The sequence below is a fragment of the Betta splendens genome, chromosome 14 (genome assembly GCF_900634795.4).
Source record: "Betta splendens chromosome 14, fBetSpl5.4, whole genome shotgun sequence".
Classification (NCBI taxonomy): domain Eukaryota; kingdom Metazoa; phylum Chordata; class Actinopteri; order Anabantiformes; family Osphronemidae; genus Betta; species Betta splendens.
The window spans coordinates 3,922,599-3,941,232 of record NC_040894.2 but is presented as its reverse complement, the minus strand read 5'-3'; the positions used below and the strand labels follow the sequence as shown (position 1 = coordinate 3,941,232).

At 48.7% G+C, this 18,634-nt stretch overlaps 1 protein-coding gene across 5 annotated transcripts in view; it reads right to left on the bottom strand.

Moving 5' to 3' along the window:
* LOC114869295 (transcription factor COE1-A-like) overlaps nucleotides 1–17,756 on the bottom strand; it is a 70,405-nt gene extending 52,649 nt beyond the window's left edge. For 2 of the 5 annotated variants that reach the window (XM_055514593.1, XM_055514591.1), the window contains exons 1-6: nucleotides 17,085–17,756; nucleotides 16,378–16,534; nucleotides 15,705–15,768; nucleotides 14,830–14,885; nucleotides 11,155–11,228; nucleotides 8,861–8,929 (exon numbers count right to left, since the gene is read on the bottom strand). In XM_055514593.1, the coding sequence (XP_055370568.1) occupies nucleotides 8,861–8,929; nucleotides 11,155–11,228; nucleotides 14,830–14,885; nucleotides 15,705–15,768; nucleotides 16,378–16,534; nucleotides 17,085–17,215 (551 nt within the window). In that variant the 5' untranslated portion in view covers nucleotides 17,216–17,756. The remainder of the gene's footprint in view (nucleotides 1–8,860; nucleotides 8,930–11,154; nucleotides 11,229–14,829; nucleotides 14,886–15,704; nucleotides 15,769–16,377; nucleotides 16,535–17,084) is intronic. The other 3 variants (XM_029173407.3, XM_029173409.3, XM_055514590.1) reach the window with 2 other exon arrangements.
* Between the last annotated feature and the right edge of the window lie 878 nt (nucleotides 17,757–18,634).

Sequence of the window (18,634 nt, the reverse complement as noted above, 5' to 3'; positions counted from 1 at the left end):
TGCAAAGTGGAGGGGGGTACAGGAAGTATCCACGGTATCCACGGTAACCTTGACATTCCATCCCGACAAGTTCCCTGGACATCTCCACAATTCACTCGGCTCCACACACACCAACACACACCACACAAACACACCCCCCCACACACACACACACACACACACACACCACACAACACATAATTGACCTGGACCAAAGAGAGGAAGAGAGAGAGAGAGAGAGGGAGGGAGAGAGGGAAGAGAGAGAGGAGAAGAGAGAGAGAGAGAAGAAAGAAAAGAGAGGAGAGGAGAGAAAGGGAAAGAGAAGAGAGAGAGAGAGGGAGGGAGAGAGAGAGTGTTAACCTCAGAGGGTCGAGCAAGGAATTCACTAGAAATTCTCTGTGATCAATAAGTCCAAGAAATACGCGCACCCACACAGTGCTGTCATGGAGCGCATGTACACACACACACACACACACACACACACACACACACACACACACCATATGTGCACACACACACACGCAAGCACACACAAACAGGCTGAAGCGCGCAAATGCACAATTCCTAATGGGCACGAACAAGCTCAAAAACCTTAAGACTTCAGCGCGACGCACACACACACACGCACACACACACACACACACACACAACACACACAACACACACACCCACACACACACACACACACACACACACACATGCAGTGGAAGAGCTGGCCTCAGCTGTGCTCTCCTCTCGAGTGAGGCACTAACTGACGGCTAATCGATTAGTGCTTGGTGACCTTTGACCCTTCTAGCTTCCTGTCTGACAGATTACACCTCCGCAGTTCCATAGGACTGCATTCGCCCTGCCGCTGAACTGTGTGTGTGTGTGTGTGTGTGTGTGTGTGTGTGTGTGTGTGTGTGTGTTTTCTTCCAGCACAAACCTTGAGGAACAGTGGCACTTGCCCTCAGATGCAGCACACTCCCCGTTTCCTGATCACCACATGTATCAAAGCCTAATGTTTCATTCCTGTGAGCGAAGCCGTGTGACGTGGGGTTGTTTTCATCAACCGGCTGAGCACGGACACATTGTTTGTTGTTGTTTGGGCGTGTGCTGAGTGTTACCACGGCGACACAGGCCCGTGTGCGGATCAGGCAGCTCGGCCTGGCAGGGTTGATCCATTTGTTTGTGTGTGTGTGTGTGTGTGTTGTGTGGTGTGTGTGTGTGTGTGTGTGTGTGTTGTGGTGTGTGTGTGTGTGTGTGTGGTGTGTGTGTGTGTGTGTGTGTGTGTGTGGCGGTAGAGGTAAACAATGCCCCTCTCAGCAGGACACTGGCGCTCTCTTCCTGGCCTGCTCTGCACGGGAAACACCACACACACACACACACACACACACACACACACACACACACACACACACACACACACACACACACACACACACACACACACACACACACACACGGATATTTATACCTGCACGGGCTACAATGACTTCACCCGCTCACCCTACACAGCTTCAACAAAGGGAAACAAGACCTCATTGCGGACCCGTGTCCCCCACTCCACGTACACACTCACACCACAGGAGAGTGTGGTGCTTGCAGACTCAGCCGTCCGTTAGATCAGACAAGGTTAGCATTTTTATTCCGACATGGCTATTAATAATGAAATGATGCATGGCTGGCACATTTACACCCTCCTCTCCTCCTCTCTTGTACAATCGCTCATACAGTAAGTAAACACACTTTCGCCCGCCCCTCGTCCACCGGGTCACTTTGTGGTGCAGGGGAAAATTCCCCATTCCACCAGTGTGTCTGCGAACATGTGTATGCGTCTGTAGTCTACTGGGAGTTTCCAGATAAACTAAATTTGTTGGACTTTTAATGACACAGCTTAAGATATTCACACACATGTGCGCACACACCGCTGCCAACCACCTATCGTGAATGAAGCGCTCTGTACTTTTCCCTGTAATACCATATGTGTGTGTGAGAGTGTGTGTTAGACTAATGGATGTCTGCTAAGAGGGATCTCTGTGTGCAGGTACCCAGAGGCCTATAACCACAGTCTCATCGCCCACCAGGACGCTGTCCACACACCACACAGACACGCACACACATGCACACACTGTATCTTCTGGCCAGTGAAGAAGTCATTCAGTCCAGCGGTTGCATAATCCCTCAGTGAAGCCATCAGTCAGACGGGTTAATTAGTCAGGCAGCTAATTAGTACCGCGGCTAAATGGAAATCATTGCTCTGACGTAAAATCATGTCTCCGTGTCTCCACATATTTGACATTCGGGCTTGATTTTTCCCTCCATTCAGTAAACTGTAAAACTCGAAAACAATTTCTGATACCGTCTCACATGTTACATGCTCAGAACTGTTCTGACTTCATCAGGCGGTTCTGGTGAATGAAGCAGCCATAATCTAAGCATTTGTATTTTATTATGCTAAAATTTGCTAAAAAAAAAATAAAATTACGTCTGACGTTTAAAGGACTAGACCTGTTTTTCTAAGTACTTGGTCGTGGACTAAAGCACAAAAAGCTGCCTGTGTCCTGTGGTAGAGCAAAGTGAAGGGATCACCAAGGTGATTAAAATTCATCCCCGGGGAGCAGAAATATCTGCAACCAAATTTCATGGCATTCCATCCTATAATTGTACACACATTTCAACCTGGGCCAGAGCAGTAGATCCACCGACATGAGCATCCCTGAAGGGCTGCTAATAAAAGTCTAATGTATTTAGATCAGCTTGATTTAGATGCATCGGCTTTTCTCATGTTGTTTAAATTTTAAAATAAACTTTTTCAAACATGTCATTGTGTCATTCTGATCATAAATGTACTCAGCTTTTCACTAACTGGATAATGGTTGTACTTGTGACAATAAGTGGCCTCACGGACCAATGGAGGAGTCGTAACGGCTTCAATAGGAACAGATGTGTGTGTGTGTGTGTGTGTGTGTGTGTGTGTGTGTGTGTGTGTGTGTGTGAAGCCAGGGCCGCGTTTGTAGCTTTTAGGGTAACGTGATCCCTGACTGAGCTTGACTAAGGAGAGGAGGGTGAGGGAGGAAAAGCCTGCGGTGTGTGAGGGTGTGAGTCTGTGTGGGCCCTTCCTAATATTAACCATCCTACTCTCAAAACATAGACAGACACAGAGAGAAGGACCCAACATGGATGAGTGAAAACTCTTTAATGCCCAAATTAGTAAAAACAAGAAGAAAATAAAAGTCCTCATTTCTGTGATCCACCAGCCTGCAGCGTCGGCTTGGAGGCATTTGGAAAAGAAAGTAAATGAGGAGGGGAAGAGAAAATGACTGTGACATATGAGGGAAAGACAAAAAAAAGGCCTGATACGGACTCACAGGCTCCAACTCTGACCCTGCGCAAACACAGTTCACTCACGGTCGACAAAAAAAACACGTGTGCGTCCATTTAGATGCGCAGTTAAAGTAAATCAGCATGTAATGCGAATGTGGGGCTCCTAAATGCCAGGGCAGGTGTCGAGCGATAGCCTAAACGAGCGGAATGAATAAAACATCCTCCCCCCGTCTCGCTCCTTTCATTTCCTCCCCCTCCGTCTCTCTCCCACTCGTCCACGCAGCGTCCTGCGCACACACGCAAACACGGCGTTGACATTAAATCGATGGTATGAATAATTCTCTGTAGTCCTCAGCGCCGAGCGACCGATAACCTTTAACACAGGAAGTGATGCTTACGCAAGAAAAAAGAGAAACTCCATGAAAGTAATAAACTTGACTCGGAGTGTGAGAAATGAGACCAACACCAGAAAAGCCCATGAAAACAGCAACTTTCTTTGAAACACAATTTGAACTTTTGAAGACGATCCAGTACCTTCATCCAAATAAACGATCCCTAAACGGCCCTGACAGACTGGACCGTCATGCCTTCGCTTTATTGAGGCCAATCAATAAGCAAAATGCTCTTTAAGAATCATGTGTTGTAAATATTTAAAATATGTTGCAGGTTTGAAAGGATGAAGATGTGAAAAAGGCAGAGATGAGGACGGGTCAAGATGGAGGAGACGTAATAGCTCACTGTCTATTTTAAATGTGTGTGTGTGTGTGTGTGTGTGTGTGTGTGTGTGTGTGTGTGTGTGTGTGTGTGTGTGTGTGTGTGTGTGTGTGTGTGTGTGTGTGTGTGTGTATCAGGCAGTGACAGTTGAGCGAACAGTGACATACCAGGTTGGCAGAGATATTTTGGTAACTAGGACAAGAGAGAGAGAGAGAGAGAGAGAGAGAGAGAGAGAGAGAGAGAGAAGAAGAGCGAGAGAGAGAGAGAGAGAGAGAGGTGCAGAGGTAGAGATAGAGAGGAAGACCAAAGCAGAAAAGATGAAGAGATCGTTAGAGATTCCCCCCTCGACTTCCCTCTGTCGCCTTTCTTCACCATCTCCTCCTCCCCTCCCTCCTCCTACGGCTGATTGACAGCGCCCCCTCCTCCCCCCACCCAGCGCTCTTTGATTGACAGGACTCCCCAGACTGAAGCTCTTATCCCCTGAAACAAACCCGGCTCTGCTCCTCCTCACCTCTTTTCTCTCCTGTGTCTGCCTCCACACGCCTCGAACCTCCCTCCCTCCTCCTCCCCTTACTCCTCCTTTCTTGCTTTGACTCCCTGCAAATGCTTTCCTATCATCCCCACTTCTTTCTCCATTTGCGTCTACATCCCTTCCTCCATCCTCTCTTTCCCATCATCTTCATCCTCAAGCTGTGACCCCTCTTAACCCTATAGATTACACACACACACACACACACACACACACACACACACACACACACACACACACACACACACACACACACACACACAGGGGACCCCTTAAACCCCTCAGGCTTATGTGGGCCCCTTTTAGACTTTGAGAGGACCCACACTGGTATCCATAACCCCCCCACACTCACACACAATATCACACACACACTTTCCAACTGCCTTTCTCAAGTCTTGACACTGATCTAAGCCCTGAGTACACACTGCCTGAGACTGTAACCCCCCGAAACTACACATGCCCACAAACCGACACACACACAGCCTGAGCCTATTAAGCCAATCGAAGAAGTCTAAACAGGCAGCGAGCTGAACAGTGAGGTAGGTAGTAATCCCTGAGGGCCAGAGAGAGAGAGAGAGAGAGAGAGAAGGAGAGAGAGAGGAAGAGAGAGGGGGGAGGGAGAGAGGGACGACAGGCGAGGATGGAGGAAGGAGCAACAAAAACGATGAAGATGTTAAGTGATTGAGAAAAGATGCACGAGAAAGAAATACGAGAAAGACACACACACGCGCACACACACACACACACACACACACACACACACACACACACACACACACACGGAGGAGGTGAGTGGATGTGGCTCTTTAGGAGTCAAGCAGGCGTGTGATAGGATATCGTTGCATGTCGTTAACCCTATATTAACCCTGGGAAGCAGCGGGACACTCACTGCGCTACAACATGGATTAACTGGGCCACACACACGCACTCTCGCATTTATTTACACACACATGTTGGCGCGACAAGCAAGCTGTCAGTCACACACAAACACACACAGGCCGGCGCTGACAGCGGGCAGCGAGCTGTCAATCACATGAAAACAAGTTGTCTTATTTTGTTAATTTGATTTACTTCTTGTCAGAGAACAAGCTTATAGAAGAGTATTGACACGTCTCTATTACACTTGGTCTGACATGAATGCAGGCTCTCTTACAGTAGGTGCTGCAATGATAACCCCATGAGGTCAAGCGAACGCTGATGGTCGATCCAGAGTTTTAGCCCTCGTCCATGGAAGCGCCTGAGGTTTTATGAGCCAGCGCTGCACATTAATGCTTGATGAAATGCGCAAACATCCTAATGCAAGTGACTTTTCATGAGATAAGACAAACAAGCAGGCTTAAATCTGTGACTTACATATCAGGTGGATATCTAACGTATTTGTTACACAATGTTGCCCAAAGAGATTCTGCTATGAATTCTGGGTAAATCAAAACTATTTTGTGACTCAGATTGCTTCACAGAAACCCTCCAATAAGTGAACATTTACAACAAATTTTTACTAACAAGACTTTAACAAAAACAACTCTAGTTTTTCTAGCCTGTTACTGCTTTTTTCTTGTCACCAACTGTTACCATGGCAACACAGGGCTTAGTCCTCATATAGCCTAGGTGTACGGTTACTGCTTAAAGTAAGTCTGCGTTTATTTCTGTAAAACTGTTTAATTTGCATTAGACAATTTTGGAGAGAACCAAGTGCCTTTCGTGTGATGGTCTGGCAGCCTGTCCAGTGTGTGATCAAGCCAACAAGAAACATCTGCATCCATGCCTGCAATTAACAACTGAAGACACTTTGCTTTCCAATAAAACAAATATCTGTCATTTTCTACCAGAACAACCAAACCTCTGCATCCAGCTGCTTCCCAGTCTCTGCCTGCTGACAAGCATCGACACACTCAGATGTATAGATCTCGTTTTATCTTGGTCCGTTCCTCTCTCTCTCTCCCCACATGTTTGTGTAAGACAGCAGAGATCCAGATGTTTCACTGAGAGGCTGTGAACCACTGCAAAGTGGAGGGGGTGTACAGGAAGTATCCCACGGTATCCACGGTAACCTTGACATTCCATCCCGACCAAGTTCCCTGACATCTCCCACAATTCACTCGGCTCCACACACACACACACACACACACACACACACACACACACACACACACACACACACACACACACACACACACACACACACACACACACACACACACACACACTAATTGACCTTGGACCAAGGAAATGCTCCAGCTCCATTACGTTGTCCTTTAACTTCCTGTCTACGCTGGAAGTGTGGATGTTTAGTGTTGACATCTGCTGCTTGTGAGCACCTTGTTGCTGCATTTTGACATTTATGAACATAATATGTCTCTGACAGCAGCTTGACACTGACCAGTGTTTATATAACATCACCTATTAGCTCAGCTATGCTGCACAGCCCTGGGATCAGTTGGTTTTCAGAGCTGGCTGCTCAAAATCTTGGTGTTTGCTTTTTATGATGTGTATTAATGTGATAATGCAGTGAAAGTCATTCATTCACATTTTGAGTCCAATCCAGTTATTCTTTTATAAATTATGATCTATATTATTCTAACAATTCTCGATCCTTCGATACAGATGGATGAAAATGTCTTTTAATGCCTCTTTCAGGGACCAAGTCATCACAACCTCCCCACACACGGACTTACACGTCTTCCTGTAGAGTGGAAAATGAGAACGATCTGACAAAAACAGGAACAATGGAGCCGGGAGGAAAGAAGCTATAATGTCCTGTTTGCATATATGACACACGCAGTCATCAGCATTGTATCAGTCACAAAGCCTCCTGCAATCTTTAGCTCATTCACACACACAGTGAGGTTTACAGTGTTTGAAATCGCTTCATCAAAGACACAAGTGTTTATTCGCTTCTCAGGATTTCTCTAAACGCCGAAACATGTGAGAGAGGAGAGCAGAAGCCTTAAAAGCTGAAGAGGGAGCAGAGCAGAGGACCATTTAAACCTGTGCTTACCTGTCACCATCCATGACTCAGACCAGGATTTATGCTCACGTGGTGACGAGAGACATGATAGCGTTTGTAAACACACACTGACAGAAAACATAGTGTACAAGGAGAAAGTGACATTTGATTTGATTTGATTTGATTTGATTTGATTTGATTTGATTTGATTTGATTTGATTTGATTTGATTTGATTTGATTTAACTCAGATAATTATCATACTCGTCATGTATGTTTGACCTCAGAAGTAAACACAACTTCTTCTATCTCCTTGTACCTCCTACACTTTACTGTCTGTGTCATTTAAAATCTAAATATAGTGTTAAAAGAGTCATAAAACCCAAAAACCAAACTATTATAGTCTTCTCTGTTTTACATCGGATCATACTGGATCATATTTACTGTATTCCCATCACATTAAATGGACATCCATCAGTCTCTGTTCGCGAGAATCAGCACAATTTTCACCCAAACTGACGAACACACGCAGAAAATCTGCTCACAGAGGGTTAAAACAACTGCCAAGAAGAAATCAGATTAAAATGAGGTTGGATCTCATTTCACTTTCTCTCTGTCACGTCTTTTTTCTTTGCTCATGACCCATTTTTCAGTGCTGCTGCAGGAGAGACAGCGAGGCGGGAGGAGGGGGGGGGCACGGGAGGGATAACTTCAGTCTCCGCAGACAGACGGGAGGAGAGAGACAGAGCTGACGGGGAAATCGACAGACCCCCCCCCCCCCCGCACGCAGCTTTGTGCTCTGCATTACGTAGGAAACACACACTCATTCCAACAGTCTTTGTTTCACTCAAGTTTGAAGCCGTAGAAATGTGTGTGTGTGTGTGTGTGTGTGTGTGTGTGTGTGTGTGTGTGTGTGTGTGTGTGTGTGTGTGTGTGTGTGTGTGTGTGTGTGTGTGTGTGTGTGTGTGTGTGTGAGCTGCATCTATCAGACGAGGCGGCATCTGAACAGCTGATGTGCATTTGTGCTTTTCCTCCGCGCAGGTCAACGATCACGCTAACAAACTGTTTCACCTGCTGATTCCGTCTGAGCAGCGACGGCGCAAACACGAGAGCCGTCCAACAGGTCGTGTGTGTGTGTGTGTGTGTGTGTGTGTGTGTGTGTGTGTGTGTGTGTGTGTGTGTGTGTGTGTGTGTGTGTGTGTGCGTGCGTGTGCGTTTGTGTGTGTGTGTGTGTGTGCGTGTGTGTGTGTGTGTGTGTGTGTGTGTGTGTGTGTGTGTGTGTGTGTGTGTGCGTGTGCGTGTGTGTGTGTGTGTGTGTGTGTGTGTGTGTGTGTGTGTGTGTGTGTGTGGGTGAGAGCAAAAGCTAAGGAGAAGTGGGAGACGGTACCTGTCGATGATAACAGGGTCTGAGGGTGTCTCATTACGGTTTCCGCAGCTCTTCTTGTCACAGCAGCGACTTCGGTCGGGGAAAGAGAGGGAGGAGACGACACAAGGCAGCGTTAGACATAAAGAACATACAGTACATATGAAACGCCGCGCGCGGACGTGGGACTGCAGCAGCGATCACCAAATTCACAGCAGATCAGATGTGAGCAAAGCAGGCCGTGCTGAGCAGGTCTGCGCTCGGCGCGGGTATAAATAGACTGATGTGACAGGCAAAGCGAGCGTATGGAACGATCTGAGGGAAACAGAAGTTTGGAGGGAGCAGCCGGAGAGCTGAGTCATTTAGTAACAGCTCCAAAGCGCTGCCGTTCAACAGAGAGAGGGGACAGAACACGGACGGATGAGGCTGGATGTGTGAACTCAATGACCCCCTGCAGAGATAGATGGAGACCACAGCTGACCGCTCCGTGCTGCTGGAGTCAATAGCAAATGAATACAGTGAGAAATATGAGCCTAAACGAGTAAAACGGCGCTGCTCGTTTTTTGTGCGTTTACACTCTTGATGTAGACAATGATGGAAACTGAAGAGGCCAACGGCTAAAAGCGGGCGGAGGTGAGACGCAGGCGCTCACGCGTCTGTCAGGCTTTTCTTATGTGCATCTATTATGGATAAAGGTGTGAGGGTAAATCCAGAGGTGATGGAAAACAGAGAAAGCTAGAACAAGAGGGGGGGAGGAGGGGGGGAGGTTCGGCGAGGAAGGGGCGACGTCTCAGGTTTCCCACTGTCACAGATGGCTGAGGTGAAGACAAAGAGGCGGATCCGTTTCGCCGCCCGCGTCGTCTGCGCTATCGTCTGCGCTATCGTCTGCGCTATCGTCTGCGCTATCGTCTGCGCTATCGTCTGCCTCTCGTCCCCTCACCGTCATTTTTTCTCTGACGTTGTGATCTGGGCCGCTTCTCGACCCCCCGTCCCCCGTCGGAGGGGAGCGAGGGGTGAGGGGGGGAAGCTAAGCGTGTGGGAGGAGGGTGAGGAGGGGTTAAATGGGGGGGGGTCTAATCATCTTCTGCCCCCTCCCTCCTCAGCTGCTTTCACCTACGTGGCATCATGCCCATTTTTTTATCGTCATTTCATTGGAGATGGTGCTGATGCTGGTTGGTGTCGAGCCCGTGAGCTCCCAGTACAAAAGCCTGCACCATCAGCCCGCTTGCTGGTTTCCTGCCAGAGCTCCAACCTGGGCTGTGGTGGCAGCATATGGCAAACGGCAGCACCATCACAATGAGCCACACTGATTAATGAACGCCCGGACCCCTGGTGCGTCTGCTGTGGGTGGAGGACCCCCCCCCCCCCTCCTGCAGAACCAGCATGTCAGAACACGAGCAGCAGCCGTGACGCTGAGCTCGGCCTCGGAGGAAGCGATTCACGCGTCTCACGCCCCACACGACGAACTGGGGAATTTACAGCCAAATCTTTGGCCACATCCAGTTACTGTAGTTTGTAAATTCCTCGTGAGCCGCATCAGAATTTCAATAGGCTTCCTGCTCCAGCTCTGAACTGCCCGAGGATCGTTCAGGGAGCTATAGAATAAAATATTAGTGTGTGATTCCAGGGTGATCCCTGCTCGTGCATACAGATGAAGCCCGATTCATATTGTTACACTTAAAGTTGTTCGGAGACAAGGTCAGGGAATAAGAACAACTTAATTCATGTGCTACATTTGAATTTTTATAACCGCGTGTGCGCGGGGGCTGGTGTGCACGTCTCTGCGTGTGTTTGTTTGCGTGTCTGCGTGAGACAAAGCGGCAGAGGGACGCCGTGCCTATATTTTATAGTCAGATTAAGGAGGACGGCCCATTTGTTAGCCATGAAACAACAGGAGGGTTCAGATTGACTAATGAGTTTCTCTGTGTCCTAATTAACCAGGCGTCTCACACACACACACACACACACACATACACACACACACACACACACACACACACACACACACACGGACTTTCTTTGTATAGGGTTTGGTGGTAAAACGCGTCTATAAATAGACGACTCTGCTCCCAACCTACTTTTGATGATATTCATCTTTAGATTATAATTAAAGCAATGACTCTGATGGCTGGAACTCATCTCCTTCCACAGACATGGCTTCATGTGTGTGTGTGGGGGGGGGGGGGGGGTAATGAGGGTGACAAAGTAAGACATGAAATGTGTGGAGCAGAGATGTGACCGGTGGAAACAACCAGCAGCAAAGTGAGCTTCAGGCAAAAAGAGAGCAGAGGAGGAAGATGTGGCGCAGTCATCCTCACCTGCACATGATCTCGTGTGTCAGCAGCACTCGACACATCTCTGGGTTCTTGTCTTGGCCTTCATAAACAATTGGCTGGAAGGAAAGACAGGAAAGGCTGCGTTAGCTGACGGCAGGACAAAACAAATGGCTCAAATGCAGAAATAGTCGCCCGCTACAAAACAGCAAGAAAACATTGAAGAGAAGGGAAGACGACGCAGGCACTGGCCTCTGATCTGGTTCTGCAGCAACGAGGGGATGGTTGAAAACGGATCTGCCTGTTCCGTTTCTATAAACCTGATGCCAGGAGTTTTATTGTGCTGCTGTGCTCGATCAGTGACGTGGTCCCTCCCACCTGAGCTCGACAGGTCCACTCACACTAAACGGAACCAGGCCGGTGTCACCGACCCGACGGACGCGGGCCGCAGCCTCACCCGCCCCACTTATTCAACATTCCTGCTCCTGGTGGAGGAATAGGAATAAAGCGAAAGCACAAATCACACACCACTAAGCTAGCTGTCAATCAACGCGCACGTCCTGTCTGTCTTTGGTCTATTCCAGTCTGTTTGATCACTGGTTCCGCGCGGCGGCGAAGCTCGCCCAGTGACAAGCTCGCTCCTGTCAGAGCGTGAGGAGGCTTCACTGTCCTTTATAATAGACTTCAGCTGGGGTTCAGAGCCCCTGCTGCCTTCAGGGTCAGCGGGTTTATGCTCTTAGATTCCACTGATTAGAATTAGAACATCACCAGAACCGAACAGCTGAGAAGAGACTCTGGACTCAGTTAAAATATGATCAACACTGATTAAATATGTCTCGTGGTTGGACACAAGAGACGTCTTTAAGAGAACCCAACCCTGCGACTCCTGGCTGTGTGTGTCCCAGCAGGGCCCCAGGGCGGCCATGTTCCATATGGGGCCCCAACGTGAGCCCGTGCCCCTCATTTGTCGAGACGAGGCCTCCACCGCGCTGAGGAGGCAGCTCCGTTGAATAATGGCCGTGCGCTCTCAAAGCCCCATTACAGTGTGCTAGCCTGAAGCACTTCATGCCGGTGCTTGTCTCCAGGACCCTCTGCGTCTCGGCGAGTGGAACCCCCATGTGTTCAAGGACCCGGGGCCCTTGTCACGTAGAATTTTCCATGCACGTGCGCGTAATCCAGGTTCCGACGCGTGAACCTGGAGCTGCAGCGAGCATCACCCAACGGCAGCGTGGAGGTTTCATCCACACGTGAAGCAAATTCACGTATGCAGAAAGTAAAACAAGCAGGTTTCCAGACTGAAAACACTGGAATGAGCCGAGCCAAAGCGAAGCGGCTCCCGGTGACTGAGCCGACACGGATCTGAAAACCGAGACGCTGGAAACTGCTTTTCTAATCCTTCTTCATCAACATCTCAACCGTGATATTTTCCCTCGATTATGGTTTAACAAAAGCAGATCCGAGTGTGGGAACTGCGGGAAAAGGCAGAATTTGGAGGGGAAGTGCTGCTGGGCCCACACTTCCCACTCACTGTGTGAGTGGGCGGACACTGGGCCCAGCAGCATCCTCTGAGCTTCGAACCATGGACCAGCATGCATCACTGTCACCTCAACCCTCTTCTCTTTGCACTTTGGCTCCTTTGTTCTCTCACACACACACACGCACACACGCACACACACACACACACACACACACACACACACACACACACACACACACACACACACACGCACACACACACACACACGCACACGCCTCGACCAGGTGAGTGCATTTGTCTTCTGGAACAGAACTAGGACTTGTGTGACTTCGCTTTCCTCCAGAATCACACGAGTTCACAGCTTCGTTCTCTCATTTATGCACTCAGACAAAAGAACCACATCCACTGGAATCCTTGGTGCACACTGTCCTCTGCTAACAGATCATCTGCTCCTGCACACGTGCATGACCCGGACCTCTGAGCAGCTCTGTCCTGGTTCTGGCTCAGTTTGGACCCTGCTCTGACCCCTTTGACCTCCACCGGGTTCACCTCCCTCCGCTCCTCCGTCGCTCCGCTCTCCTCTTTCATCCGCTCGTCTCCTCCTCCCGCTCGCCGCCACCGAGCCTCTCGCGCAGCATCTCCGCCGCCTTTGAAGCGGCGTGTAAACAAGGGGCAGGAACACACTGCTGCGTGGTGTCAGGGCCAGTGATCCGACGGGCCGCGGTGACAGACGATCGACTGGCACCGGCTTCTGACGGCGAGGAAGCACTTTCCTGCTTCGTTTCACACAATCACATGCTGTCCCACTCACGCACACGCAGGCAGACAGACCGAAATAGCAGAGTAACAGAGGAAGAAGCCAGCGTTTGGTGCCAAACGGTGGCGCAGGCGCCGATTTCTGAGAGAACAATCACTGTGGAGTGTGAAATAAATAGAAACGATAATATGAGCAACAACAACATGCGGCCGCAGACACGACGAGTAAATGACGAAGCCCCACGCGACTCGGACCAAAGCTCACGTTAAAGTTGATTTTGTGTGTGTGTGTGTGTGTGTGTGTGTGTGTGTGTGTGTGTGTGTGTGTGTGTGTGTGTGTGTGTGTGTCCGTCCAACTAAGCCTGCCACTGTTTTGGTTTGACCACCTGTTGGGTTTCCATTCCCCTTCCACTGGGGCTCACACACACACACACACACACACACACACACACACACACACACACACACACACACACACACACACACACACACTGAGCATGTGCAGTTTGGCCTCAGTGTTCGTCTTACACACCATACCTGTGCTGTTTCTCATCTCTCCCATGCTAAGCTCCTGCTATCACACAGGCCTGTTCTCCCACAGGCACAAACCCTGAGGTGCAGCACCCACCTGCCTCCACCTCCCTCTGCAGCAGGAAAAATTACTTTTCTTTCTATTTGTAGCCTAAAAAAACATTCAGTGCAACCGCTCCGTGTGTGTGTGTGTGTGTGTGTGTGTGTGTGTGTGTGTAGCAGGCTGTCGCCCATTACGCTCAAGCTAAACAGTGTTATTAGAGAACAGTGTGGTCCCTGAGGCCTGCCAGACTCGCTCACTGTGTGGTGCTGTGTGGCAGCAGCCGTGTGCGACTCCATCAGGGCTTGGAGTCAACAGTGGAGCGGCTTCTCGGCTCCTCGCACTTCACCAAACACACACTGTGACACGAACGCTACCAAACGTAGGATGCATCACATCTGGGGCACAAACAGAAACATCAGCCTCCACTGTAGCTGTTTACCGGAGAATCGAGCACAAACACTTTGCCTGTAGTTCAGTCTCTCTCTCTCTCTCTCTCTCTCTCGATGTCGTAAACGCACACACAAACAAAAACACAAACATTAACAGAAAAATTGGATCTGATCAGGAATCGCTCTCTACTCGTCAGACCAAATCCCAGAGGTGCCGTTACATCCTCCCACTTCACCACCGCGAGCGCCAGGATGACTCCCCTGCTCCTCGGCACTCGCTCGCTCCTTCCCCGCTCTAATCACAGCGAGGGAGGAGCAGGCAGCAGCGCCCGGAGCCACGCGGGCCGCGAGTGCGAGTCCCCACCCACACGTGCACGCTGTGGGAGCACCCACCCGGAGGACACACACACACACACACACACACACACACACACACACACACACACACACACACACACACACACACAGGCTCATTGTCACAGAGGTAACAGGAGAGGCGACAGCCTGTGTGAGAGCGTGTTTACCTGTTTCGTCATGGAGTCTATGAGACGAACATAAAAGTCCTGCTCGGTCCGGATGCCTGTTGGGGAGAAGACGGCAGGAATCAACTCTGGATCTGAACACATACTGTACAACTTCATTAAAGTGGATGGAAGAAATGTTTTCCCTTCATTAAAAGGAAGCGGCTGCATCATGCGAGGGTCACAGGGTGATGAGAATAAACATATTGTGTACATGTGTTTTGCCTGTTTTCTGATAAAACCAACACATAAAGAAACTGCTCTCACATCGTAACAGTGGAGAAGTTGGTGCTTATTTAAGAGTAGCTGCATAATAGTAAATGTGTTGATATAGGAGACAAACATCTATTTATTGTCTATCATGACTCTATCTGAGTCTGTCTGACTCTAATCCAGTCATCACACGCGCCGTTTCACTTAAAACATGTAAAGCACAAGGAGCGCATTCAAACTAACGATCCCCGATCTGCTCCAACTTAATCCCAGAGGAGCAGGATGTTCCTGCTGCTGCAGGAGGAGCTGAGAGGCCGGAGCACCGTCCCCCACGACCTGCAACCAGCTCAGTCTGACACACAACACACACCACACGGCACAAACTGATTTAGCCACAGAGCAGGCGCTGCTCCAGATGTTCACAAACCTGCAGCTTCACAATTAAGCAAAGAACCACTACACGCTCCAATATTAAACCTAATACACCAGCAGCTTCCTGTTTATTAATCATATTATATTACTGTAGAAAAAAGACAATTTAGTTATTTCATAAAAAACATAAAAACGTTACTGTAAGGTGTGTGTGTGTGTGTGTGTGTGTGTGTGTGTGTGTGTGTGTGTGTGTGTGTGTGTGTGTGTGTGTGTGCGTGCGTGTGCTCGCTCACCGTTACTGTAAAGGAGCTGCAGCCGGTAATGAATCCCGTTATTGGTCTTCTCTCCGCTCGTTTCCTTAACACACACAACACACATCGAGCTGCTTATTGCAGATTAAGAACAGTTTTAATTCCGCAGATTCGGGCCCGTGGAGACGCGTCCAACTGACGGAGCTGCTCACTCCGGTGTAACATCGAACCAGCGTGATTTATGTTCACAGGGGATATTAAATCTGGGCAGCTCTGTAATTTGTCCGTGCGTAATCACGATGTTTCTGTGGCTTTTTTTTAATTCGCCAGTAATTACCGGTTATGTTTATAGGACGAATAAATCCAACACTAAATTCTCTCATTACATTTGAGCTAATTTAAACGGCGTCATAATTGCCGCTGTTTACATAGAAGTGGTTGTGTTGGATCCAGTTAAAGCAATTTAAACGTCGAAAGAGGTTTTCTGTAAGTCAGTCACAAATATGACTGCGTTACAGCTCACTTATGAATAATAATAATAATAATAATAATAATAATAATAATAATAATAATAATAATAATAATAATAATAATAATAATAATAATAATAATAATAATAATAATAATAATAATAGCATTATATAAAATGGCATTATGGCTTATGGCATTTTATCATATTATTATAGATTTTTTTTATTATTATATCCACACCGACCTTCTCTTTCTCGATGAAGTCCACGAAGTTGGTTCTCTCGATCTCCACCGGCTGACCCTGACGGTCGTACAGAGCCAGGACGAAGTGGAAGAAGTTGGACTTCCGCAGGTTGGAGGGCGGCTGTTTCTCAAAGTGAGCCCGCGCCAGTCCCACTCCACTGCGGACACAGAGGCGAGGAAGGGTCGGTGTTAGAAGGACGACAGGGAGTTGAACCTCGCAGTGAAGAACGAGCAGCTCACGTCTAAAATAAATCCAATCTGAAAACATTTCACTGGAGATTGTGTAAAATGTAAAACTCCAGATTGTCTGAAATTATGAAAAAGTGGTATCTTAGTTGAGTCTGTTGAGTAGTTCTGACTAGAACAATGTAAATATTTTATTTTTCTTGAGCACAAGTGTAAATTTTATTTAACGACTAAAAAAGAAAGATCATTTATTCTAAGCAGGTCTAAATTATCTGACTTCATACTTATGAAAGTTTCCCAATTATGAGCAGGATGCACGTGCGTAACATCTGCCGCCCAAAACCCCGTTGCCATTAGGAGGTTGTGGTCCAAAGTTAATAGATGAATTGGGGCATTATCCTGCAAACTATTATTAATCTCCCAAATGACTCAGACACCGGCTCCGTCCGTCCCCCCGTCACCACAGCCTCGTGCCTCGCGCTCCGCGGCCCGTGGGTTTATCTCCGAGCGGCCGCAGCTCACCTTTGGGCGGCCGTGTTGGCGTCCAGCACGCCGCCCCCCTGCATCCAGCTCCGGACAGCGTTCATGCCTCCCAGCGGCTCCTCCTTCAGGCTGCTGCCGCTTCTCTGGATGCTCTCCTGGATCCCAAACATGAACGAGCCTCCGCTTCTCGGCGTCTCCCCGCTTCGCTGTGCACTTGCTCCCCCGCGGATCCCTCACTTCGCCGCCGCGTGCGCTTCGCAACAAAACAAGTGAAGCGACTCCTTGTTTCTCTGAGTCCGGTCCTGCGCTGAAACCGAGGCGGGACCGGACGCGGTGATAGAATCCAAAATGTCAAACGGCCTGAAGCAAAAACGTTAATCACCAGAACTGCGACGGGACGAGGTCCGACCAGCGCGAAAAGGGGCTAAAAGTCACTCCCGGTGCGCTCGGAGCTCCACAGCTGATGCTGACGGACAGAACGGGGATCAGCTCGCGCCCAGATCAGATGTCATCATTGTCTGACACTTCTTTCTTCCTGTTTTCGCTGTTTTGCTTTCTCTTTTCCTCACTCAAGTAGTCCGGGACGTTTGTTGAGGTCCAGAGCCGCGCTGCTTCCTGCGGATGATTGCGGAGCTCCTTCCACGCGCTCTCTGAGGGAAACGCGCAGTGACTCTTCCCAAAGGACTCTCTCTCTCTCTCTCTCTCTCTCTCTCTCTCTCTCTCTCTCTCTCTCTCTCTCTCTCTCTCTCTCTCTCTCTCGTCTATCTATCTCTATCTATCTATCTCTCTCTCTCTCTCTCTATCTCTCTCTCTATCTGTATCTCTCCTATCTCCTCTCTCTGACTCTTCTCTTCTCTCTCTCTCTCTCTCTCTCTCTCTCTCTCTCTCTCTCTCTCTCGCTCCCCGTTTCTCACTAAGAACCAAACACGGGCTTCTCCCGCCCCGGGGGGAGAGAGAGGGCGCCGGGATGGGGAGAGACGGAGAGGAGGGGAGCCGAGGAGAGAAGGGGAGGGGACACGAGTGGGGGGGGGGTGAGAGGGGGAGACGCCTCCAAACAAAAGCGAGAAGCGGAGTCGGGTGCGTTGGACGGAGCGGCCGAGGCCCGTGTTCACGGCACTTGGAGCAAATGGTTCAGAACATGACGACTCTCTAACTGTGGAATCAAGACTTTTTTAGCAAAACACCGAAATTCGATGAGGGAAGTTTCTTTACAGAGAGGCGCAGATCAATCACGACTCACCTGCTTCTACGGAAAATAGTTGACGAAATTATTAAATTAGTTGGAAAAGACATTTGAAGCGTGTTACCTTTGATATAAACAGAAAGGAGGAATGAAAATATCCCTCGTAGCTTTCATAAATGAACGTGTTCTCACGGCAAAACTTTAATTGCATTAACGAAATTAATTTGTGCGCAAACCTGACGGTTTCACTGTCACCAACAACCTGTAATTTACAGAAGTAAAAAGACACATGTTCTTTGTGTCAAAACCAATCGAGCCATTAACAGAGACATTTAAGCCGGAGACGGTTTATGAATCTGCCAGGAAACCTCAGCTGCACGTTCAGATCTAAGTTCTATTTAAACCA